This window comes from Acinonyx jubatus, chromosome B3 (assembly GCF_027475565.1).
Source record: "Acinonyx jubatus isolate Ajub_Pintada_27869175 chromosome B3, VMU_Ajub_asm_v1.0, whole genome shotgun sequence".
Lineage (NCBI taxonomy): Eukaryota > Metazoa > Chordata > Mammalia > Carnivora > Felidae > Acinonyx > Acinonyx jubatus.
In genome coordinates, this window is record NC_069386.1 from 120006607 (window position 1) to 120033094 (window position 26488).

Here is a 26488-nt window from a genome sequence, read left to right on the forward strand (position 1 = left end):
CATGACAGAAGCTGGTTCTCTAGCCTGGATAGGTGTGAGCAAACATTCTCCAACCAGCCCAAGGAGAACCCAACCCAGAGACTATGGCTGAAAGCTTCGTGGTACCTGCTGAGACCTGCTGCTTTCTGCATCACTTGACACGATACCAGATCTTATCTATAAAAAGGAAACCTCCAGAGTTTGGAGAAAGATGAATTTCCACCATTCCTTATTACCGAATGATTCTTTATAGGGTTTTCCATGCATAATTTAAAATACTTATATAGGTAATGCATAAATGTGCCCTTATAAAGAAATCACACACACAAAAGCATGTAAAGAGTCCCCCTACCACTTCCCAATCTCCTCCCCGCTGTTACATTCAGATGTATCTTTCCCGCCATGTATTTATAAACAGGTATGTACATATACAGATAATAGTCTTTTTAGTTTTTACATAGTATTTTTCATATATACATTTACATGTACATAATAGTTTAACACATTGGGTTTCTTCTTTTTTTTTTAGGTTTATTTATTATTTATTTTAAGAGAGTGAGTGGGGTAGGGGCAGAGAGAGAGGGAGAGAGAGAATCCCAAGCAGGGTCTGCACTGTCAGTGCAGAGCCCAATACGGGGCTCAAACTCACCAACTGTGAGATCATGACCTGAGCTGAAGTTGGACACTTAACTGAGCCACCCAGGCGCCCCACGATTCTTTTTCTATTCACAATGATGTAAAAGATTTAGAAGGTCATTAATTTGCCAGATGAACTCAGTTGGTAGAGCCCCTGGCCACAGACAAATAGTAACATATAAGCTGAACCAGAAGTGTCCACCACGCAGTATGTGTTCATCAAAGCCGACAGAAACAGGTGATTGGGCCTTTGGCTTCTTTGCTGATGTTCTCTGCTCTTTACTGCCTCCCCTTCCTCCTCCTCCTCCCCATTCTCCTCCTCCTTTTCCTCCTTCTCCTCCCCCTCCCCCTCCTCCTCCTTTTATAACATAAAATACAGGGGCACCTGGGTGATTCAGTGGGTTAAGTGTCCAACTTCGGCTCAGGTCATGATCTCACGGTTCGTGAGTTCAAGCCCATGTCGGGCTCTGTGCTGACAGCTCAGAGCCTGGAGCCTGCTTCCGATTCTGTGTCTCCCTCTCTCTTTGCTCCTCCCCCACTCATGCTCTCTCTCTCCCTCTCTCTCTCAAAGATAATTAAACATTAAACAATACTTTATAGCATAAAATATAAACATTTTTATTTTAGGGCACAAAATCATAAACCAAAACTTTACTTGGGGAGTTTGGCCAAAGATACAAAAATATATAGAAGGGAAAGTATATTTAACTAATACCGTGTGCATTTTTACAATAGAGCATGTAACATTTGGATTCAGAGTTTTAACTATAGTAACCTCATCTGTTTGGTAATGATTTTTTAAATGTTTATTTTTTAATTTTTAATTTACATCCAAGTTAGTTAGCATATAGTGCAGCAATGATTTCAGAAGTAGATTCCAGTGATTCATCCCCTATGTATAACACCCAGTGCTCATCCCAACAAGTGTCTTCCTTAATGCCCCTTCCTCATTTATCCTGTTCCCCCCCACAACCCCTCCAGCACCCCTCAGTTTGTTCTCCATATTTAACAGTATCTTATGTTTTGTCCACCTCCCTGTTTTTATATTATTTTTGCTTCTCTTCCCTTGTGTTCATCTGTTCTGTGTCTTAAAGTCCTCATATGAGTGAAGTCATGTGATTTTTGTCTTTCTCTCACTGACTAATTTTGCTTAGCACAATACACTCCAGTTCCATCCACGTAGTTGCAAATGGCAAGATTTCATTCTTTTTGATTGCCGAGTAACACTCCATTGTGTGTGTGTGTGTGTGTGTGTGTGTGTGTGTGTATACACACATACCGTATTTTCTTTATCCATTCATCCACTGATGGACATTTGGGCTCTTTCCATACTTTGGCTATTGTTGATAGTGCTGCTATAAACATTGGGGTGCACGTGCCCCTTCAAAACAGCACTCCTGTATCCCTTGGATAAATACCTAGTAGTGCAATTGCTGGGTCGTGGGGTAGTTGTATTTTTAATTTTTGGAGGAACCTCCATACTGTTTCCCAGAGTGGCTGCCCAGATTGCATTCCAACCAGCAGTTAACACATTGGGTTTTAACTGTGTATAATGTTGCAATTCTTTATTTTTCAAATAACCAATGCATCTTGGAGCCCTTTCTGGCAGCCATTCTTGTGAAGGGGTACATAGTATTAATGTCCCATAGTGTACATGAACCATAATTCAATTAACTCTTTCCCTACTAACATTTGGGTTCGGTCCAGTTTTCCACTATTATGAACAATACTGTGATGAACATTTTTTTACACATACCATTGTGTCTCTGCTTAGGCATTTCTGTAGGGAAGATACCTGGAAGCAGAATTGCCAGATCAAAGTTTCGCTAAACACGGACAATGGCCTTATTGATTTGACATTCCCCACTGACATTCCCCACTGTTCATTTTCATACATCCCATCGACTGTGGATATCCATGCATTATACAAATATATATTGAACAACTATTACGGGCCAGGCACTGTCCTAGAAAAGTAAGGCACATTTCTGCCTTATGTCACTTACAGTGTAGTAGAGGGAAACAATAAACAATTTAGGTCATATTTTCTTTATGATGAAAATATGTCATGTCATATTTTCTTATGTCTTACGTCATATTTTCTTTATGATGAAAGCATGATTTCTTTAGTAAATTATGTAGAATGTTATGTCATAAATGCTATAAAAGAATAGAGTATGGCAAAGAAAATTAGGAACGCCTGTGGGGTTGAGATTTTGAATAGGCTAGTCAGGAAGGTGTCCCCAAGGTAATATTTGAACCTTTGAAGGAAGTGAGAGTGTGAATTCCCAGCAAAGGAAACAGCCCAGTGCCAAGGCTCAGCGCAGGAATGTGCTAGGTCTGTTCAGAGATGTAGTAAAGAGGTCACTGTGGTTTGAACAGAGTGGCTGGGAGGATCAGGAGAAAATGAAGGCCAGGGTGGGTAGGGACTTGTAGGTAATGGAGTGATATTAGAAAGTTTTGAGCACAAGAGTGACATGCTCTGCCCTAGTGTAATGGCCTTGCCCTGGCTTCTCTGTTAAGAGTAAACTATAGGATCAGGGGTACAGGAGCATGGAAGGAGCCAGTGAGGAGGCTCCTGCAATAAACCAGTTGGGATATGGGAGGGCCTTGGGCCAGGGTAGTAGCAGTGAGGTGAAAAGAAGTGGTTAGATTCTGGATACTTAGAAGGTAGAGCCAATATTTACTGTGGGATTAGGGTGTGAGAGAGAGGAGTCAGATTATAATCTCCTTGTTTTTGCCAAGTGGATGAGCACAAATTTACATCTCATGCTTTTAGTTTTCGTTTCCCTGTCTACTAGTGAGGTTAGCTTCTTTTCACGTGTTTACTGACCACTTGTTTTCTTGAGAAGTTTCAGTTTTCCTTACCTTTCCTCTGGTTAATGCAATGATTTCCTTAACAAAAATCTTGTCTGTGGGGTAATTTTGCTTTATGTTTATCCAGATTCTGAAGTTAATTTCTCATTTTAGAAATACAGCATTGTTGGAGCTCCTGAGTGGCTCAGTTGGTTAAGTGTCTGACTCTTGATTTCAGCTCAGGTCATGATCTCACGGTTTATGGGATTGAGCCCCGTGTTGGGCTCTGCACTGACAGCATGGAGCCTGCTTGAGACTTTCTCTCCTTCTCTCTCTCTGCCCCTCCCCTGCTCACACAATCTCTCTCTCTCAAAAATAAACTTAAAAAAAACAAACAGCATTGCTGAGCCTGTAGGTAACCTGGGATTACTCAGTCAAATCTCTTTATAGATGAGAAAACGCAGGCTCAGTCGAGTGACTTATTCAAGGTCACACAGCTCAGTGTTAGAGCTGTTACTAAATTTTAGTTTTCTTGATCACTGCTCTATTTCAATTTCCATCAACTATACCATCTTAAATCTTTTTTTTACCAATAAAACTAATGAGAGTCAATAAACTCATCTCCAAGAGGGTTCAAATTTGGATAGGATAGCTGATCAAAAGGAATGTCAATAAAAATGTACCACCCAGGCTAAGACACTAGATTTGCATTGCTTTTTTTTTTCCCCACCATAACCTTTGGAACAGGAGAAAACAGGCAGGGTGTCTTTTCTGCCTGCTGGCCCTCTGGCTCCCGAGCCACACTGAGATCAATAATCATTCAGGCTCCTTTCCGCCTCATTACCATTCTAATTCTCCTTAGTCGAATCCACCGAAGGTGTAATTTTTTTTCCAACTCTAATAAACCAAGCTTTCAGATTAAGGGAAAAGAAAAAAGGGATAAAGCCAGCTTATCTTAGTGAAAAACGAATTGGGAAAATTAGAACATGCAAGCCAGTTCTTGCTGAGTCTGGTTTGTTCAGCAATACAGCTGCCTCACTGAGGACCTGGGGTCCTTCTAGGAAAAACCCTATGTAGGGTGCTGGAACCAGGCAAGAGGCTCTACTGAAATAATAAGCAAAATGTCTAAAGAGGATCCATCTTTTTTTTTAATTTTTAAAAAATGTTTATTTTGAGAGAGAGAGACAAGAGTGAACAGGGGAGGGGCAGAGAGAGAGGGAGACACAGACTCTGAAGCAGACTCCAGGCTCTGAGCCGTGAGCACAGAGCCTGATGCAGGGCTTGAACTCATAAACTGTGAGATCATGACTTGAGCCAAAGTCGGATGCTTAACCGACTGAGCCACCCAGGTGCCCCTGAAGTTGGATGCTTAACCCACTGAGCCACCAGGCATGCCACAAGACAATCCATCTTAATCAGACTTTTTTTTTGTTAACCAGGCTCCACACCCAACTTGGGGCTTGAACTCAGGACCCTGAGATGGGGACTCCTATGCTCTGACGGACCAGCCAGCCATTTTGTTAAAAACAAGAGGAAAAACAGAGACTGAAAGGGCCCAGGCTGGGAAGTGCTGAGGGCACACACTTGGAAAGATGAGCAGACACTAGACAAAGCTACTGCTCCTGAGCTCTGCGGGTCCAGATCCGCTCCCTTTCAAAAAGCATCACAGAGGCCTTCTTCCAAAGAGCAGTTATGCCTGCTACAGAAAAGTTAGGAGATCTAAAAATACGCTAACCCTCTAGCCTTTTCTGTGCATGTACACTTTGTGCATACAAAAAACTGGCAAAATGCTATGCATACTGTTTTTAAGCTGTTTTTCTCAGTTAACTTATTGAGCATTTCCTCCATGGATTTAATGTCTCTAAGACATGACTGATAGTGGCTGTGTATTTTATTACATAAATTTTTTCCTCAAACAAGCCTCTTTTGTTAGACAATGTTGATGTGCTTAGATTTGGAGACTGACAAATTTCAAGTAGAGGCAGAATTGCCAGATTGGAGTATTTCTTAAAGAAAAAAGAAAAACCAAAACCCCCACAAACATCTATTCTTTAAAAAAGAAAGATTTAGAAGGATTTTCAATGTAAAAAAAAAATTAGAAATACAGAAAATAAAATAAACAACTATATTCCCATCAACACTCACATTTTATATGCATATGCTTTGTTTTTTTTAAAAACATGTAAACATTCTATACAAAATTATGCATGGTTTCATAACAGAATTTTCTCATTAAATATATAGTAAGAGTATTTTCTCAGATATCTACCGCTTCTTCTAAAACATAACTTTTCTTTTTTTTATTTTTTTAGTGTTTATTTTTGAGAGAAAGAGAGAGAGAGAGAGAGAGAGAGAGAGACAGAGTGAGAGTGGAGGAGGGGCAGAGAGAGGAGACACAGAATCCGAAGCAGGCTCCAGGCTCTGAGCTGTCAGCACAGAGCCCGACATGGGGCTCAAACTCATGAACAGTGAGACCATGACCTGAGCCGAAGTCAGACGCTTAACTGACTGAGCCACCCAGGTGCCCTGAAACCATAACTTTTAATGGCTACAGACTTCCACTGTACGGGTATAGCACACACTCACTAGCACAGAACCACAAAGGCAGGTACTTTGTGCAAAGAACAGCACCTCTTGCATAGAAAACAGTGCTCAATAACCACTTACTGAATGAATACATGAATTTACCAATCAACTCCTGGATATTGAGCTTATTTTGGACTTTCACTATTACAAACATTCTTACACAAACATCTTGTGAACAGCGCTACTTCCTTACACTCAGTTCCTAGAAGTGACATTTATTGGGTTAAATGGTACACATTGTAAAACAGATTTAAGACCATCTGACTTATCATCAAACCACATCACTTCTGAGAGGACAAGGGGACAGAATTTAGGACTGTGATAACATTCCCACCAGCAGAGTATCCTATGAGTATCAGTTTCCCCAGGCTTAACACTGTGACTCCATTTTTTTTTTTTAATGTTTATTTATTATTGAGAAACAGAGACAGAGCATGATTTAGGGAAGGAGCAGAGAGAAGGGGAGACACAGAATCCGAGGCAGGCTCCAGGCTCCAAGCTGTCAGTGCAGAGCCCTATGCGGGGCTTGAACTCACAAATCGCGAAATCATGACCTGAGCCAAAGTCAGATGCTTAACCAACTGAGCCATCCAGGTGCCCTGTGACTCTACTCTTGACATCACATACATCCTAGATTGTACTGAGTATCACTCTGCATCTTTGTTATAAAATAATGAATAAAAAAAAAGATCTTCCCCTTGGTCCCTTCTCCTGGTCTCAGGTTCCTTAGTCTAGGGGTCATTCGAGCATGACAAAGCAACCATGGGTTGTCTATAAATGAATGTGACTGTAGGGGGGCATGGGTGTCTCAGAGGGTTAGGCGATCGACTTCGGGTCATGATCTCAGTTCATGAGTTCAAGCCCTGCGTTGGGCTCTGTGCTGACAGCTCAGAGCCTGGAGCCTGGTTCGGATTCTGTGTGTGTGTGTCTCTCTCTCTGCCCCTCCCCTGCTTGTGGTCGGTCTCTCAAAAATAAACATTAAAAAATTTTTTTTAGAAATGAATGTGACTGTGTTCTCATAACACTATTTATGGACACAGAAATCTGGATTTCCTCTAATTTTCATAGGTCACAAAAATATTATTCATTTAACTTTTTTCTCCCCAGCCACTTAAAAATGTAAAAACTATTCTTAGTCCGTGGGCAGTACACAAACAGGAAGTGGGTCAGAATTTGCTGACTCTTGACTTAGAAAATGTCTGGTAGACAACTAAAACAAACCTAGGGGATCACCGTCATGTAAATGTGGAAGAAATCATCAATTTTTCCTTTTTCCTGAATTGCATAATTTTCTGCTTGCTGTCAAAGTAGAGATGCAGTATATACATCTCCAACTATGTTCCTCATAAAAACAGACATAAATAAAAATGAGAGAGCATTTAATGGTATACACAAGTTTGCCCACTGTCCCACTCAATCGGCACATCCTTAGAGGGAGCACAGGCTGGGAGACCGGTTGCTATTCCCTCGGTTCGCCGCAGTTTCCACATGCTTTTCACAGCATACATATCTCACCTCATGGAGTGTGAGTTTACATTTTGAGTATGTACTTTTTTGTACCACACTGGTCCTAACCACAAGCCAACACCTTTATCTGATACTCAACTGAATAAAGAACCAACTATCCTAATGCTGAAGGATAGGCTGATCTATTGGATTTGCTAATGACAGTATGTTCGTTTCTAGTGGGTCACATATAATGTACACTATGGAAAATTTAAGGGATTTTTCCAGTGGTAATTTTAATTACATAAAATTTTCCTATCATGCACTAAGTTTAGAGCCTCACTACTTACACATAACGGATGAATCTATTTTTATTTCTTAGAAAACAAGGATTAAAACATGAACTCAATATACAATGTTCCTAAGGAAAAAAAAAAAGAAGGCAGGACAGAGGAATGAAGGTTCGCCGCAAGCAGCAGGTAGCCAAGTGGCTTCCAGCCAGTCGTCCACATAAACAAACAAACAGGGATGTTTCTAAGAGCCCACGTAATAATAAAATATTGACACTACATTTCTAGAAAGGAGCACTAAATTCCCATTATCATTTGAAATATTAATATTCCCTAGAAGATGGTAGTAAATATTATCTTCATCTCTGAATGAGGAAACGGCGGTCTGGAGTCCAGAGAAATGGAGAACAACTCAGCTAAGGGTACCGTGATTCAAGTTGCTGGGGGCACAAAGATTAACACTTGGTGCTTCATGCATTTTCCAAGCTGTCCACAATCACAAAAGATAGCAGTGACTGGAATATCAAAACAGATTCTCTCTTGTGTGACAGTCACAAAGAATACTAAGGGCAGAGCAGGATGGTATAGGGCAGAAACAGCTGGAGGGCTTCTACAGCATGAACAATGCAGCAAGTAAAAATAGGAAAAAACTAATCCCAGATATGTTAACCCTCAAAAATAGATACAGATCTTTAATTTAAAATAGAGAAAGTTTATTCATGGAGAAAACAGTTACAGAACACCCTTGGGGCTTTTTTAGTCCAACAATTAAAATTGCATTTAAAAAGTCAACAGGAAGAGTTTAGACCTAAAAGAAATCCGGAGAAACTCCTATTCCCCTTTCCTTGGATTTAGGTATACTTTATCTTTTAGGCAAGACAGACAACTATGATTGATTTCTTTTCTAGGAGATGAGATGTCTAGTTCCGCTATCTTAATGTGTATAGGACTCTTTTGTGAAGGCCAGAAAAGCTGGAAGAGAAAATCGCAGACTCTGAGGATGGCTAGTAGGATGAAAGGGAGGCGAACAGTTGGCTCTTGGAAGCACAATCTAACCACAAATCACCAGATGGGGTAGTGGCAGGGGCTTAACGTTATGTTTCCCATTAATAAAATCTGAGGTATTTAATAAAGCTCCATTAATGTGGAAACTCACTTCTACCTCCCCCAGAGGTAACGGCAGAGGCTGAGAGGGCTGTTCTGGAAGGTCAAAGCTCCTTGGACTTCTCACGTACATTAGTGCCAACACCTAACCAGACTGGACCATAGCAAACGGTCTCTGAGCAGAGTGATGAATTGCTTTCCTCTTCAGGATGGGTTCCAAGGCAACAGTGTGATTGATGATGAGTTTTTCCCTGTTTTTGGCTTGTCTTGGTGCTGAAGTCTACAGCAATACAAAAAGTGTGGTCATTTACTTAAGACCTGCCTGAGCAAAAGAACGGGCTCTCCAAGTCTCAGCTGTCAGGGTTTAACTTTGCTCGTTTTACTTGGCTATTCTCATCATCCAGATGGCAGAAACCTTCTGTGGTGATGTCTCTTTTCTTCTCCTCTGTGGGTTCCGAAGGGAAGTCCTGGTCTATGGCCAATACCTGTCGGACAGTCATGTTAACACGAGCCGTTTTCAAGTAGCTGGTGCATACCTGCCAGTCCTCCTCAGAGCAGGGCTCTACCACTGAGTCTCTGGGGAGGACGGCTGGGAGAGGCGTCTCCAGGCAGCAAGGCAGGCCTTCCCCCTGAGAACTTGGGAGGACCCTCGGGACTGCATGGTTCAACAGGCGGCTGAAACCTGACATTACCATGATGTCACCGCTGTGCATAAACATGGCCGTGGGGGCTTCATCTCTTTTGAGACCACCCAGGAGAAAGATAGCAGACTGTCCGAAGCTACGAGAAAATAAGTAAAACAATACACAGTAGTAAGTTTCTGTTACTAACCGTGGCTGGGAAAGTTATTGCCAACTGTCCTTTTTTCTAATTTCAGCTTGATATTTATTGCTTGCACATCCTTTTCAAACTGTGCTAAGACCCTTCTCTTCTGGCTTGTGTAAGTGACCAACCCATGATCTGCTGCTTACACTTATAATAGCCCACAGTACTGCTGCAAAATAAAACTTAAAGCAGTTAAACAAGTAGATTAAAAATTTTAGTATTACCCATATAAATTTTAGTGATGCACTTTAAAAAAAAAATTTTTAATGTTTATTTATTTTTGAGAGAGAGAGAGAGAGAGAGAGAGAGAGAATGCGCATGAGAGGCGTAGAGAGAGGGGGAGACACAGAATCTGAAGCAGGCTCCAGGCTCCGAGCTGTGAACACAGAACCTGACGTGGGGCTTGAATCCACAAACCATGAGACCATAACCTGAGCTGAAGCCAGATGCTTAACTGACTGAGCCACCCAGGTGCCCTGTGTGATGCACTTTCAAGATTTAAGCCTTCCAATAAACTGAGCCCTTTACTATATTTATCATGCTTGTTCACTTTAAAGATAGGACAATTAATAAAAGACTCTGTTCAGGCACTTTATTTGTGAGATACAGGTGTAGCACTTTGCCCAATTTCATGTATGTTTAGGGAGACAAGGTGAGTAAACTACTCGGGGTTCTGTGCTTTCTCTTCCCTAGTCCAAACAGGTCGCTCACTTTGCCTTACAGCCCTCCACTGCCTATTCCACACACCACTGACGATACCTGTCAATACAAAAGGCAGATTCCACACATCTTAAACAGAAATATAGCTGTAATTTGGTCATTACTCTTAAGGACTAGGCAAATTTTACTTATAACACTGTTAAGATGCCCAAGAGTAAAAGATTAGAGAGTCCAACCATTTCTTAAAGTTATAGCTTTTATTTATTTATTTTAGCTTAAAAATGCCTTAAAAAAGGAATGAAGTTTTAGGCAGTAATCCCAAATCCCTGGAACCAGCTTACCTGAAAGACAGCAGGGGTTTGGAGTGATCTAGTTCAGATCTGTCTACATGGATTCCCAGAGTGGAGTCCAATCGGTAGTAATTTAGGATGCCTGCCTCGGCTCGGAAACCCTGAAATCCACAGGCTGCGGCTACTTGCTCTGAGAGGAAAGCCAGGTCAGAAGGGAAAGGTGTATAATGATCGGCTGAGTATTTCTTTGATAAAAGTAGGGAAAATAAGAAAAATAAACAATGATCTCAGGAAAATAGGAAACTGTGGCAGAAAATTAATTACCGCTTTAAAATGATCTAACTTACATGTAATTCTAACACAGCATGATTTATCCATCTGTTTTTGAGGCATCCGGTAATCTTATAATGAGACATTGAAAATACTGAGCACCTGACATGAATAGTCACTTCTCTAAACAAGACATCCAGATGGCCAACAGGCACATGAAAAGATGCTCAATGTCAGTCCTCATCAGGGAAATACAAATCAAAACCACACTGAGATATCACCTCACACCAGTCAGAGTGGCTAAAATGAACAAATCAGGAGACTATAGATGCTGGAGAGGATGTGGAGAAATGGGAACCCTCTTGCACTCTTGGTGAGAATGCAATCTGGTGCAGCCGCTCTGGAAAAGTGTGGAGGCTCCTCAAAAAATTAAAAATAGATCTACCTTCTGATTGAGCACTAGCACTGCTAGGAATTTACTCAAGGGATACAGGAGTGCTGATGCAGAGGGGCACTTGTACCCCAATGTTTATAGCAGCACTTTCAACAATAGCCAAATTATGGAAAGAGCCTAAATGTCCATCAACTGATGAATGGATAAAGAAGTTGTGGTTTATATACATAATGGAATACTACTTGGCAATGAGAAAGAATGAAATATGGCCTTTTGTAGCAATGTGGATGGAACTGGAGAGTGTTATGCTAAGTGAAATAAGTCATACAGAGAAAGACAGATACCACATGTTTTCACTCTTATGTGGATCCTGAGAAACTTAACAGAAGACCATGGGGGAGGGGATGGGGAAAAAAAGTTAGAGAAGGGAAGGAGGCAAACCATAAGAGACTCTTAAAAACTGAGAATAAACTGAGGGTTGATGGGGGATGGGAGGGAGGGGAAAGTGGGTGATGGGTATTGAGGGCACCTGTTGGGATGAGCACTGGGTGTTGTATGGAAACCAATTTGACAATAAATTTCATATTAAAAATAAACAAGCCATTAAAAAAAAAGAAAAACAAAATACTGAGCACCTATAACATGGCAGGCACCATGTCATGCAGTGATAAATTAAACAAGTTCACCCTGTATGGAGTCTATACATGAAACAATTATTATGTCTCTCTCTGGTATACTTTAATCCCAAATAGGATCATTCTCTTAAGATAAAAGAGCAACTCGGGGTGCCTGGGTGGCTCAGTCGGTTGAGCGTCCGACTTCGGCTCAGGTCGTGATCTCATGGTTTGTGAGTTCGAGCCCCGCGTTGGGCTCTGTGCTGAAAGGTCAGAGCCTGGAGCCTGCTTCTGCTTCTGTGTCTCCCTCTCTCTCTGCCCCTAACCCACTTGCATTCTGTCTCTGTCTCTGTCAAAAATAAATAAACATTAAAAAAAAAAAGATAAAAAAGCAACTCAAAACTGTCACTGCCAAGAGGTACATGATGACTAAATGTAATGTGATGTCCTGGAACAGAAAAAGGACATCAGTTAAAAACTAAGAAAACTGAGGGGCGCCAGGGTGGCTCAGTTGGCTAAATAGCCAACTTTAGCTCAGGTCATGATTTTGCGGTTCATGAGTTTGAGCCCCATGTCAGGCTCTGTGCTGAAAGCTCAGAGCCTGGAGCCTGCTTTGGATTCTGTGTCTCCCTTTCTCTTTGCCCCTCCCCCACTCACCCTCTGTCTCTCAAAAATAAATAAACATTAAAAAAAATCTAAGAAAATTGAATGAAAAGCTAAGGAAATGTGAATGAAATATGGACTTCACCATTATAATAATGTATTAATATTGGTTCATTAGGTAAGACAAAGATACCATAATAATGTAAGATGTTAATAATAGGGAAAACTGAGTGTAAGGTATATGAGAACTCTGTATTATCTTTTCAACTTTTCTGCAAATCTAAAACTATTCTAAAATACAAAGCTTATTTAAAAAAAAAGCAACTCAAATATGATAGCCAGTTTGGTTTTAGGACCTTCAGCCCATATATGGCCTACTGCCAATTTCACTGGTCAATTTGACGAGATGCCATGCTCAAAACTTTGGAACTGAAACTGACTTATACCGTGGTCAAGGCGGGACCTTAAAATGGAAGTAATTTTCAGCATTCATCTCTCTGAACTGTTTTTAGCACATAAAGATCACAAATATCCTTCTCTTAAAAAAAAAAAAAAAAAAAAAAAAGAGGCCAGAAGATTCTTTCTCTCCAAAACCCAGCAATTCAGGAGCACATCAAGGTGGTAGACGAGGGTGAGGGCTACCCCAGTGAGGTAAGCCTGCAGCAGCCCCAATCCCCTTTGTCTCACTGCTGCTCTCACATCGCCCTTTGCCCAATCAACCTCAAAATGATTAGAAAACCCACTTTTGTCTTAAATCTCCGCGAGTGTCCTGATGTACCCCAGCTGTAGCAAAGCTCTGGAGAGAATGTATTTACTTTGGCCAGAAGTGAGCTTTAACTTCAGGGTAAGGATGTGATAAGTCTTTGATGGATGGCCAAGTCTCCTCAGTTGAAATTTCTCTTTTATTTTTTCCTTCTCCTTTTCCTGAACTGTAAATAAGAGTTCCTATTTATTCTTGAAGAGAACTTTAAGGGATTTTCTCCACCCTTTCAAGTTTCAGTCCTTCACAAGATCAACTACTCAGGCTGGCTGTGCTGTGATCAAAGAAGTGCCTTTGTGGGCTTCTAACTCCATCCAAACTGTCTATCCACTAGTCTTCTTATGTCTCTTCCACTTTTCTCTGCTTACTCATTTAGTTTCTGGTAATTTTTCACTCCACATTTTTCTTAGTAAATGAGAGTACCTTTAAGTCCTGGGGGAATAACAGTACCACCAATAAAAATAACATCATAAAAAACAATGAGCTAACATTTACTGTGTTAATGCATTTAACTGCACAGAACAGCCTAGCACTGCTGTTATGCGGGCATTGAGCCTCTGACTCTCACACCCACCTTATGAGGTAGGCACTATCCTATTCAATATTGAATACTGAATATTCATATTCAATCCTGGGCTGGCTAAGCCAGAAAGAATCACAGGCTATTTCCCCAAACACAGATATCTATATTTCCACTGAATCTGCATCACTGAAAGTAAGAATTGTATCATGAACATTTCTGAGCAACATTTATCCTTATTTTGAGCAGTTAAATGTATTTGTTAATAAGCTGGTTTCACTGAAACTATGGAGCTTTTAGAAAGTAACTAGTTAGTGGGAAGATGGGTCTATACCATTCTGTTTATTCAGTTTATTCTAAGAATTAGTCCTTCCACTTGGTGGCAAACATCTCCTGGAGACAGGCTGCCAGTGATAAAGGAGGAACTTTTGGAAGCAGAGAAGCCAGGAAAGGAAATTGTACTTTAAGAAAAGAGAACTTTGTTAACTGTAGGACATTTTTTCCCATCTGTGTCTTGCTCAGACCTTATATAGCAGGCAAAGGTGTCTTTTTTGAGTTCATGGAAAAGTACACCAGAAGTATATGGAGCTCCTTTTTTTACACCAAATAGGTATCATGTAGAAAATACAGGCTCTTAGCATAACACTCTCTAGTTCCAACCACATTGCTACAAAAGGCCATATTTCATTCTTTCTCATTGCCAAGTAGTATTCCATTGTGTATATAAACCACAACTTCTTTATCCATTCGTCAGTTGATGGACATTTAGGCTCTTTCCATAATTTGGCTTTTGTTGAAAGTGCTGTTATAAACATTGGGGTACAAGTGCCCCTGTGCATCAGCACTCCTGTTTCCCTTGGGTAAATTCCTAGCAGTGCTATTGCTGGGTCAGAGGGTAGATCTATTTTTAATTTTTTGAGGAACCTCCACACTGTTTTCCACGGTGGCTGCACCAGTTTGCATTCCCACCAACAGTGCAAGAGGGTTCCCATTTCTCCACATCCTCTCCAGCATCTATAGTCTCCTGATTTGTTCATTTTAGCCACTCTGACTGGTGTGAGGTGATATCTCAGTGTGGTTTTGATTTGTATTTCCCTGATGAGAAGTGATGTTGAGAAAGACAGATACCATGTGTTTTCACTCTTATGTGGATCCTGAGAAACTTAACATAGGACTATGGGGGAGGGGAAGGAAGAAAAAAAAAAAAAGAGAGGGAGGGAGCCAAATCATAAGAGACTCTTAAAAACTGAGAATAAACTGAGGGTTGTTGGGGGGTGGGAGGGAGGGGAAAGTGGGTGATGGGCACTGAGGAGGGCACCTGTTGGGATGAGCACTGGTGTTTATATGGAAACCAATTTGACAATAAATTTCATATTAAAAAAAAAAAAAAAGAAATTGCCAGGGTTCATATCCATCCTAACTAATGATGTATTTTCCACACAATCACTCAAAGTATATAAGTCAAATCATCTACCAATTCTAGATGATCTTCTTTACTGTCAAATTTATTAAAATCAGTGCTTTTGCTTAAAGACCTCTGGTAGACAAAGACAATGTATAAAGATATATCTATAACTATAAACATATCTCAACATGTATTAAATTATTTGACGGAAAAAAAAAGAAAATACAGGCTCAACAAACACTAAACAATAATGGAAATAAAGATTTTAATTGAGAATTGTTCTTAAATACAATAAAGAAAAATCTGTATCCCTGAAATGTACTTAGAGCACCAATGACTTCTGATGAAATAATATAACGTAAGGGCATTTGAAGAAGAAATTTCATCCTGGGAAAAATTACTCATTCCTCTTGAGATACTGTTATCAAGAGGATTTTAAGAGACAGATGAAAGAGATCCCTGCACAAATGGATAATCTGATACTTTAAAATAGTGGCCAGGAAGAAATCCAATCACTGAGCCCAAGGAGTGTAAAAAGTGGAAGACAATGGAATTAGCAAGAAAATGTGAATACCTTACTGTCCCAGTTATAATGGTAGCCTAGGGTCACCCAGCGCAACTTCTCTAGTAAACTTCGGGGTCTCCGTTTATTCACTTCCTTAAGCCTGTGAAGATTAGGGACAAAAGAGGATTGAATTATTCACCTCAATTGGCAGCAAAGTCCCTCTGCCTGGAGTAAATCTGCTTTCCTTGGTATAAGCTGTTGGCCAAGATCTTGATAGGAAAAATGAGAAAAGACAAATGAGTTGACAAGAATATAATAACACTAAAAAAACATGTTAGCATCTCTCATTTTTAGTCCTTGTTCTAAATCCTCTGCTGAACGGGATCAATTTTAAGTGGCAAGTCTCCGGCATCTCAATAATGACAAAATAAGAATAACAACAGAAATGTTTTTACCCATCCACTGGAAATGGGACCACAGACACTACGGGTAATTGAAAAATTGGCTAACAGAGCATGTTCTATTTGGTTTGCTAAAAGTGGGGTATGATTAATCATAGGTACCACTATGTCTAATGATGGTGGCTTCCCAGAATTATAGGTTGGGGGAGAAAGTTTGGCAAAATATAGTATACAACCAAAAATAACTGGTTTAACAAGATTTCTTTAACCCTATAAAACAGCTTAGATAATTGAGGCTTAGCTAACAATTAAGGACCACTGTAATTGATTTGGTTCCGGACATCCATTTCAAAACACAGGGGGTTTCTGTAAAACAGAGAGATGCACTTCCTGCAATTACATCCTGTCTCATCAAATCTATGGGATTAACTATGTTTTTCCTTTTCTTTTAATGTTCATTTATTTTTGAGAGAGAGAGACAGAGGTCAAGCAGGGGAGGGGCAGAGAGAGAGAGGGTGACACAGAATCCGAAGCAGGCTCCAGGCTCTGAATTGTCAGCACAGAACCTGATGCAGGGCTTGAACTCACGAACTGCGAGATCATGACCTGAGCTGAAGTTGGACACTTAACCTACTTGAGCCACCCAGGTACCTCATCTACTCTTTTTCTAAAGAGGAAGAAGCTTCTTTGATTTACCTCTGAATACCTAAAAATGCAAGAATGCTAGGCCTAGTAATTTTAGTTTTTTTTTTTCCTATTTGATTTATATCATCAATTGATCGAATTTTTTTGGTCCCAAAACCACTCGTGTTTAAAAAGAAAAGATTAAACTGCTTTAAGGAGTTTATATTTGACAAGAGATGACAGATAAGTATAAGAAGAAAAAATGAGGGGAAAACTCAAGGCAGTATAAAATCTGTACTAAACTGAACATCACAAGACTTTGAGGGACAATAGAATTAAGAAAAAAGGAGAGCTCAAAGTTAGCTGTCTAATCAGTTAAGGCTTCATGGCAGAGTTGGGAGTTGTACAAGGCATTGAAGAATGGCCAGCACTTAAACAGGGAGTGGAGCAGTGGGCAATACACGCATACGACATGAGCAGAAGCAAAGGATTTATTAGAGACTTACACTGTAAGTGGCACTCGTCTTGATGTTTGACAGAGTTTACAGAATAGATGCTATCTGTCCTCACAGAGTTTACATTCTAAGAAAGACACCATGACACAGATATACATCAAGACCAGCAGCTAAAAGGAATGGAACACTGATTTATTTAGGACAGCAGTGCAGAAAAGAAACACAGCAGATCTGACTGCTATCCTTTGAAAGGCCTGGTCATTGGCAAGCATCTGGAACTCGGAATTTGGGGAGGTTCACACCGTTCCCAGAACTGCTGCTCACTGGGCCTAAACTTTTTCTGCAAAATAATAAGGTTTACATTAAACACCAGCTTCCTTCTGGGAGTCTAGAATTTTGATATATGTCAGACAGAGACTGTCAATGTGACCAGCCCCTAGTCAAAACCTGGGCACTGAGCTTCCTGGGTAGACAACATTTCCAATTTGTCACAACTTGTTACCGGGGGAATTAAGCACACCTTGTGTGACTTCACTGGGAGAAAACCCTGGAAGCTTGAGGCTGGTTTTCCCAGGACTCTGCTCAATTCATCTTTTCCCTTCACTGATTGTGCTCTGTATTCTTTGAACTGGAATAAATCCTATCCATGAAGACAACTATATCGTGAGCCCTGCTGGTGAATCACCAAACTCAGGTAAGGTCTCAGGGACACTTGGCATGAGAAAAAATGGATAACTAGTAACAATTTAGGGGAAACAACATGTAAGCTTGGCCAGTTACTGCCACTATCTGGGATGAACAGTTATCATGCAGAATGACCATACATTATTTAAATTTTCTACATGTAAAAGCTAAAAACTGAAAGAAAAAAAAAAAGGAATGCACAGTTACTAACACAACCTGAATTCTATCTATGTGTCTTCAACTAAAGGTACAGATAAAAGAACTCCCTAATGATCCCCCAGGAGAATACAATCTACCTTACTAGACTTGAGACAGAAAAATAAGAACGACCTCTTATTTCTGGACTCAAGTGAATCTGATGTATCAGTGTGTATGCCACTTAGTTTCTGCCAAGTGGTTTCCAAATTTTAATGCTCATGAGAATCATCTAGAGGGCTTGCTAAAATGTGCATGGCTGGGCCCAGGCCTACAAATTCTGATTCAGCAGGTCTAGGATGGAACCTAAGAATCTGAATCTCTAAGTTCCCAAAGTGATGCTGATGCTGATGAATCAGGGGCCATACTTTGGGAAACACTATTTCAGCCAAAATTAAAAAACAAAACAAAATACCTTCCATCTTTCTAGATCAATAAAAGATCATTTTATTCTTGATGAGAAACCCATACTATTATACTAAAACTAGACCAGGGGTGCCTGGGTGGCTTAGTTGGTTAGTCAGACTCTTGATTTCAGCTTAGGTCATGATCTCATGGTTCATGAGATCAAGCTCTGTGTGGGGCTCTGTGCTGTCAGCTTGGGATTCTCGTCCCCACTCTCTCTTTCTTAAAATAAATAAACACTAAAAACAACAACAACTAAAACAAAAACTAGACCAGGGCACCTGGGTGGCTCAGCTGGTTAAGCATTGGACTCTTGATTTCAGCTCAGGTCATGATCCCAGGGTTGTGGGATTGAGTCCTGCACTGGGCTCTGCGCTGTTGGAGCCTGTTTAGTACTCTCTCTCTCCCTCCCTCTGCCCCTCTCCCTGACTCGTGTGCTCCAAAAAAAATAAAATACAGGGAAATTAATTAAAAACAAACAAAAGCCCCCAAAACTAGGGGCGCCTGGGTGGCTCAGTCTGACTTTGGCTCATGTCATGATCTCATGGTTCATGAGTGCAAGCCCTGCATCGGGTTCTGTGCTGATAGCTCAGAGCCTGGAGACTGATTTGGATTCTGTGTCTTCCTCTCTCTCTGCCCTCCCCTGAGCACACTCTGTCCCTCTCAAAAATAAATAAACTTAAAAAAACAAAACAAAATAAAAAACAAAAAAAAACCCCAAACCCCAAACTAGACCAATCTGAACAAATAAAGATAACAACAATGCAGCTCTAAAAATAATATAGAGGGTGATGGTATTTCAGACATCTGATATGGCATCAACAAGCTGCTTTTCCATCAAAAGATTCAAGATATATGCTATTGTAATTAACAAAGATTTATGGTATTAGTAAAATTATCAAAATTATAGTAATGACCAAACATGACCAGAATCCTCCTGTACCTTTTTAAAAAATTTTTATTTATTTTTGAGAGAGAGAGAGAGAGGGGCAGGCAGAGTGTGAGCAGGGGAGGGGCAGAAAGAGGTAGAGACAGAATCTGAAGCAGGCCCCAGGCTCAGCTGTCAGCACAGAGCCTGACACAGGGCTTGAACCCACGAACCATGAGATCATGACCTGAGCTGAAGTTGGAGGCTTAACTGACTGAGACACCCAGGCGCCCTGCCCTCTATGATATACCTTTCACAATTTTTTCCTGTTTTAGGAAACCAAAAGAACATCTCTTTTCTACCTTAATTGTATCACTATAAGGATGGCTTTGGGTTTTGCCTTGTATTACTTGGGGGGATTGGTGTAAGTGTATAAGAGCATTAAGCCCAGGCCACATAACAAAAAAGAAAAAAAAGGCTTAAAGACTTGTGCAGTAAGGGGTGCCTGGGTGGCTCAGTTGGCAAAGCATCCAACTCTTGATTTTGGCTCAGGTCATGATCTTGCAGTTGTGAGACTGAGCCCCACATCAGGTCCCACACTGTTAGTGCAGGGCCTGCTTGGGATTCCCTCTCTCCCTCTCTCAAATAAACAAACTCAAAAACAAAAACAAAAACTTAAACAAACTTAAAAAAAAGCCGACTTGTCCAGTGAAAGTACAGTTGTGATGACTGAGTGTGCCATTGTGAGGATAATTACATACACACACACACATTTTGTGTAATGTGTTAGACCCACGTAGTTAGTATATGATTCCACCCTTGATTTCATATTGTCTTCTGAGAACACAATTTCAATTCTTGTCTTTGAAGGAATGTCTGGAAGGAAAGTCACAACAATTATAAGACCAGCTTTGCAGATGTGAGAGCACTACTGGCTAACACTGGCCACTTCCTGTCTCAGCACTACTTAGTGACATTCTGGTCCCTGTGGGCTTTGGGTAACAAAGATTCCAAAATATTCACCCTTAAGCACTGTGAATAGTTTAAAGCCAAAACCAAGTTTAACGCACTCCCAGATCATTTGCAAGCAGGAAATACTGATGGATTAATAAAGGGGGTGGGCTGTTTTCTTTTTAAACCTGACTTGTCCAAAAGGAGGCCAAGAAGGCTTGGTGCCAACAGAGCTGCCACATCCACTCTAAGGAATGCAAGGGGTATGCTGGCACCTAACTTTAAATCTTCATCCAATTATCTAAAAGAATGTTTTCAACCAAATATGACCTTGATTACTGGTTCTCACTGAAAGCAAACACACTCCGCTCCCTGCCTCTGCTGCAGCTCCAGGCACCCATGATGGATGGGTCAGCTGGCCACCTTCTCCCCTGGTCAATGTGCCCACACAGCAGTCTGCTCATTTCCTGTCATGGCTAAGTGCTTTATGTACGCGCTGGCATTCTATGGTGCCGCTTTCAACTGTACCTAACTGGGTGAAAATGGACTGTCCTGCCTGTCCACTTGTTATGCAGTGGGGAGTTTGGGTGTCATAACTAAGCACTGGCATGGTCTTTTCTTCCTTGCTTCAAGGGACATTAGCAAATCGTTGTGAAAGTAAACGTCTGAGGGCAGAAAAGGTCTGAAGGCTGTTTTTGATAAAATACTATTACAGGTATTTATTTTTTTCAATCATTTTTAAAAGCTTGGAAATTGTGTCCTTCCTAACTCTGAATATTTCCCTCCATGACAACAACTTTCTGTTCTTCCTCTCCTAGTCTCTCACATCCATTAAACCTAAGGTTTCACCTCCTGTTCTCAGAACTCCATTTTCTCAGAATTTGAGTGCTTCCAGTTGTCTCCCTTCTCAACCTAAACCTCACAGTCAAACCCTGAACATGGACATCCAGTTAATTCCATCTGGACTGCCAACACTGTTTGGCTATCTTGCAAATATTTACTCTCAGTTAATCTACCTTCTGTTCTAAACCTTCAGCACCCATCTTAAGTTGTGAGTCCTGCTCTTACACCCTTTGAGGACAAGAGTCCAGAGGCCTGAGCAAAAGATCCAGTGAGCAACTTTGAGCTTTCTCTCCCACACCTCTAAACTTTGCATAATCTTTACTCTGTCCTTCCCTCCCTCCTGGTTTCAGCAGGGGTTCTACTTCTTTCCTCGAAGGCCAATTCTACACCTATGTTGCCTCCCATTTCCCTGACACAGCCTCAGAGACATTCCTTCATTCATCACCTTTCTGCTCCTCTTTTCCAGTCTTCCTCTGCACTTTGGTCTTTCTCTTGATCTGCAGAAACGTTCAACACTTCCACATACTTAAGAAAAAACAACAAGCATCTTCTTAACTTAACCTCTTAGTCGAGTACCCTGCCTATGTCCCATTTCCTTCTGCCCCACCTCTCTCCTTCCCTTCACAATCGAACCTTCCCAAAAGGACTACACAGTGGCCACCCTCACTGCAACCTGACTTCTGCTTCCACCACTCCACCAAAAGTAGTTTCTTAATTTCAAGTACACCACTTAATTGTCCTTAGGCCTACTGACATGGTTGGCCCTTCTTTTATTCTGGAAACATTTTCCGGTCTTGACTTCTAATAGCATTCCCCCAACCCAAGCTGATACTTTCTAGAGCTAATGGCTTTCTTTTCTCTGTATGTTTTCCACTAAACAAACAATCACATCCATTCTCATTGCTTCATTAGTCTTTTTTTTTTTTTTTTTAAAGTAAACTCTATGCCCAACGTGGGGCTTGGACTCATGACCCCAACATCAAGAGTTGCACACTCTACTGACTGAGCCAGCCACGTACCATGCTATACTATGGTCTTTATGTAGAACCCCCACATCTCCCTCTCTGACTTCACTCCTAAACTCAGTTCCATGTTTCCAGAGGGATACTGGACATACTTACCTGGATACTCCACAGGCATTTCAGAAACATGAATCTCTAAACTACACTAAGGATTGTCTCTGCTCCTTCTTCTCTTCCTCTAATCCTATTTCCATTAAAAATCTTAGATTATAATGTTACAATGAATGTGGAGGTGGAGTTATCTTTTCGAGACAATGTTTTCGTCTCCTCTGGAGATATACCCAGCTGTGAACAGCTGCACCCTCTGGTAGTCCTATTTTTTATTTTTGAGGAACCTCTACAGTTTTACATAAATAACTGCAGTATTATTTGTAACAGCCAAGACAAAGAAACAACCTTAGTGTCCACCGATGAATGAATGGATAAAGAAAATGTGATACACAATCCATACACGAATATTATTCAGCCATAAAAAAGGAAATCCTGCCATGTGTGACAACATGAACCTCGAGGGCACTGTGCTAAGTGAAATGTCAGACGGGGAAAGACAAATACTGTGTGATCTTACTCATACGCAGAATCTAAAAATTCCAAACCTGCAGAAACCGAGAAGACTGAAGGTGCCAAAGGTAGGAATGGGTGCGTGTGGGCGAGATGAGTGAATGTGGTCAAAAAGTGAAAACTTCCAGCTATAGGAAAGTAAGTGCTGGGGATGCAATGTACAGCATGGTGACTATAGCTAACAATGCTGTATTGTGTATTTGCCAAGAGAGCAGATCTTAAAGGTCCCATCACAAGAAAAATAAATTATAACTCTGTAAGGTGACTGTTGTTAACTTATTACAGTAATCATTCTGCAATATATACACATATCAAATTGCTATGTTGTACACCCTGAACTAATAAAATGTACATCAATTATATCAATAGTACTGGAAAAAAAACTCACAACAAAAACCTCAGTTTTGCCCTATTATCCGTGGATAATCCTTAACTTCTTGTCTCTTGATTCGCATAATCTCTTGGTCAGCAAGCCTTGTTAACAATGTCTTTTCCAGACCTTTATCATCTTGTGCATGGATTATTAAGCTAGATTTTTTTAAATGTTTATTTATTTTTGAGAAAGAGAAAGAGAGACAGAGAAGAGAGAGAAAGCATGTACACATGTGGAGTAGGGGCAGAGAGGGGGGACAGAGGATCCGAAACAGGATCCATGCTGACAGCACAAAGCCCAATGTGCGGCTCGAACTCACAAACCGAATTGAACCGTGAGATCATGACCTGAGCTGAAGTCAGATGCTTAACCAACTGAGCCACCCAGGTGCTTCTAAGCCAAATTCTTAATTGTGTTTTTTCCAACAACTGTATTTTCAGTCCATTTTCCTCATGGTATAAGAAGTATCTTTCTAAAGTGAAAAATCGGTTACTAATCTTGATGAACTCCCACTGTTTATAGGACAAAGTCCACACTTTGCCATAAGGCATGCAACCCCCCTTATAATGTGGTTCTAACTCACTTTTCTGGTTTCACCTCCAAGCATTCCCCACAGGGAGGGTCCATTTTTCATGGCTGTGCCTTTGGCCATACACTTTTCTCTACTGTCATGTTCTCTCTCCTCTTCTACTCTACTCTTTGTACAGCAGATTTTTCTGACTTGCACACACTTTAACCTCCCTTCTTCTTCAGGGAAACTGTTTTCTAGTTTCAGTCTCTCCCTCTACTGTGCCCCCACAGCAACTTCCTCAACTCACTTACATGGCTTATTCATCTATAAATTCTGTATGTAAGTACTTGAAATCCTTCTTTAATTAGTCCCTTCCTCAAAGGCAGGGAGTGAATTTTAATCTCCGTATCTGTGCTAGCATCAAGTATTTCCCAAAACACAAGTAGATAAGTTAATAAATTAATGAAAATAAAGTGGGAAGATACTATACAATCTTCAATTGATCCTTCTCAAATTCAGCATGTTTTTATCAGGCTAACTGAGAGAATATCAACTTAGTTAAAATAATATTTAAAGAACACCTTCTAAAATATATAAAGAACCGTGGTTGGTATCAAGGTTACAAACTTTTCAAAATCTGGGGCGGGGGAAGGGCCATGGTAGTGGAGAGAAGTGCTTGATGACTGGATTCACTCTAATAAATGTTTATAATAAATAGCACCACAAAGTTTTAAAGGAGTAGAAAAGGAGAAGGGATTAATTCTGCTTCCACACTGAGGACATTAATGGAAAAAACTTTCACATATACAAAAACAGGTGCAAAGTATTTCAAAAGCTAACTTAAGGAATAAAGCAACGTTGCTTCATTTAAATTAGTACTTCCCCTTGTCTTATTCTTTAAAGTTGTTTTTGAATAGATAATATATTCACAAAATTCAAACGATGTAAGAAAGGATCCACTAATTCCACAAATACTTATTGGCAATTACATGCACTGAAGAAAACAAACAGAAGGCAAGAAGATAAAGAGTGAGGGAAAATGGGGTACTATTTTTAACTTGATAAGGAAATCATCTCTTATAAGATGATGAGATCCAAAGACCTAAAGGAAGGAAGTCATTGGTTACCTAAGGGAAGAGCTTTCCAGGTAGACGGAACAGCTTACACAATGAATCTGAGCATTTCTCATGTGTTTAAGGGAGCAGCATGGACGCCACTACAGTTGGAGGACAATAAATGAAAAGGAATGGTAGGAGAGTAGGTTGGAGCGGTGGCTGGTGGCTGGATCACCAAGGCCTTGTAGACCATGGTAAACACTTCTGATTTTATTCTAAATATAATGGAGTTGCATTAACAACAAATTTTCACTGGCCTTTGTTCCTGGTTCTTGGGAGAGAGCTTTTAAATCACTGGAGTTTCCAGGGGTACCTGGGTGGCTCAGTCAGTTAAGTGTCTGACTCTTGATTTCAGCTTAGGTCATGAGCTCACGGTTCTTGAGTTCAAGCCCTGCACCAGGCTCTGCACTGACAGTTTGGAACCTGCTTGGGATTCCCCCCTCCCTGCCCCCACCTTGCTTGCGTGCTATCTTTGCCAAAATAAATAAATGAAAACTTAAAAAAAAAATTCCTTGGAATTTCCAGGAGGAAAAGAAGTATCTTTGTTATTCACAGTGGGCCCTAGGACCACAGCTAAGTTAACGCTAAAGTGATGACTCAGGATATGAGCTTATGAGGCTAGGAAAACCAACTATGTGATTAGAGGGGTTGAGACTTTTAGTCAAGTGGTATTAGCTAAATAAACCCAAGGGGCTGAGTAGGGGGCTAGAGACTGAGTTAAACCATAGGGCTAATAATTCAGTCGTGCCTAAGTAGTGAAACTCCAACAAAAAACTGAATGCTAGGTTTGGGAGAGCTTCCTAGGAGGGTGACACATCCTGAGTCCATGGAAAGAGGACATGGAAGTTCTGCATTCAGAACCCTCCCAGACACTGCCCTACATGTTGATTCACTGGATGATCCTGATTTGTATCCTTTATAATAAACTAAATTCCTAAGTATAATCTTTCTTAAATTCTGTGAGTCATTCTAGTGAGTTATGAACCTGAGAGGGTTATGGGAACTTCCCTGAATTTGTAACCAGTTGGTCAGATGTGTGGGTAGCCTGGGGAATCTCCCAAACTTGTGGCTACAGTCTGAAGTGAGGGTGATTTGCTTGGAGACCATGCCCTCAACCCGTGACATCCTTGTCGACTCTGGATGGTTGTATCAAAGGTGAACTGCAGTACTGTAGATCAGAAACTATAGGAGAAGTGATGTGATTTCTATACTAATTAGAAAACAGATGGAAGGGGCTCCTGGGTGGCTCATTCGGTTAAGTATCTGACCTTTGATTTTAGCTCAGGTCATGATCCCAGGGTCATGGGATTGAGCCCCAGGTCAGGCTCTGCACTGGGCGTGGGGCCTGCTTAAGATCTCTCTCCCTCTCTTGCTGCCCTCCTCCCTTGCTCCCCCTCTCTCTAAAAGAAAAAAGAAAACAGACTGAAGAGGCATGAAAACAGACACAGGGCGACAGGTTAGGAGGCTGCTGCAGTAAATGATGGTGGCTCAGACTAAGGTGGCTGTGATGCAGATGCTGAAAAATGATTTTATTTATTATGATTGTAGCCCTACTATATTTACTATAGGGTCAGATTTAAGATCTCTGAGTGGCTGCATAGTGGCTGCGTTGTACTGCTAGGTATGTCATACTTGATTAACCCGATCTCTTGCTGAGAGAAACTTAGGTTATTTCTCATTATTTCCCGTTACGAACAATGCTGCAATGAAGATGCTTATACCTATTATAATCTTGTGCAAGAATCTCTAGCTATTCACTCACAATAAACTCTGAACAAAATACAGAATTGAGGTGCC

At 40.7% G+C, this 26488-nt stretch overlaps 1 protein-coding gene across 1 annotated transcript in view; it reads right to left on the minus strand.

Moving 5' to 3' along the window:
- Positions 1-5741: 5741 nt before the first annotated feature.
- The window catches only part of ALKBH1 (alkB homolog 1, histone H2A dioxygenase), a 29788-nt gene continuing 9041 nt past the window's right edge, over positions 5742-26488 (minus strand). The window contains exons 4-6 of the mRNA XM_015071594.3: positions 15753-15843; positions 10664-10857; positions 5742-9617 (exon numbers count right to left, since the gene is read on the minus strand). Of these exons, the coding sequence (XP_014927080.1) occupies positions 9188-9617; positions 10664-10857; positions 15753-15843 (715 nt within the window). The 3' untranslated portion in view covers positions 5742-9187. The remainder of the gene's footprint in view (positions 9618-10663; positions 10858-15752; positions 15844-26488) is intronic.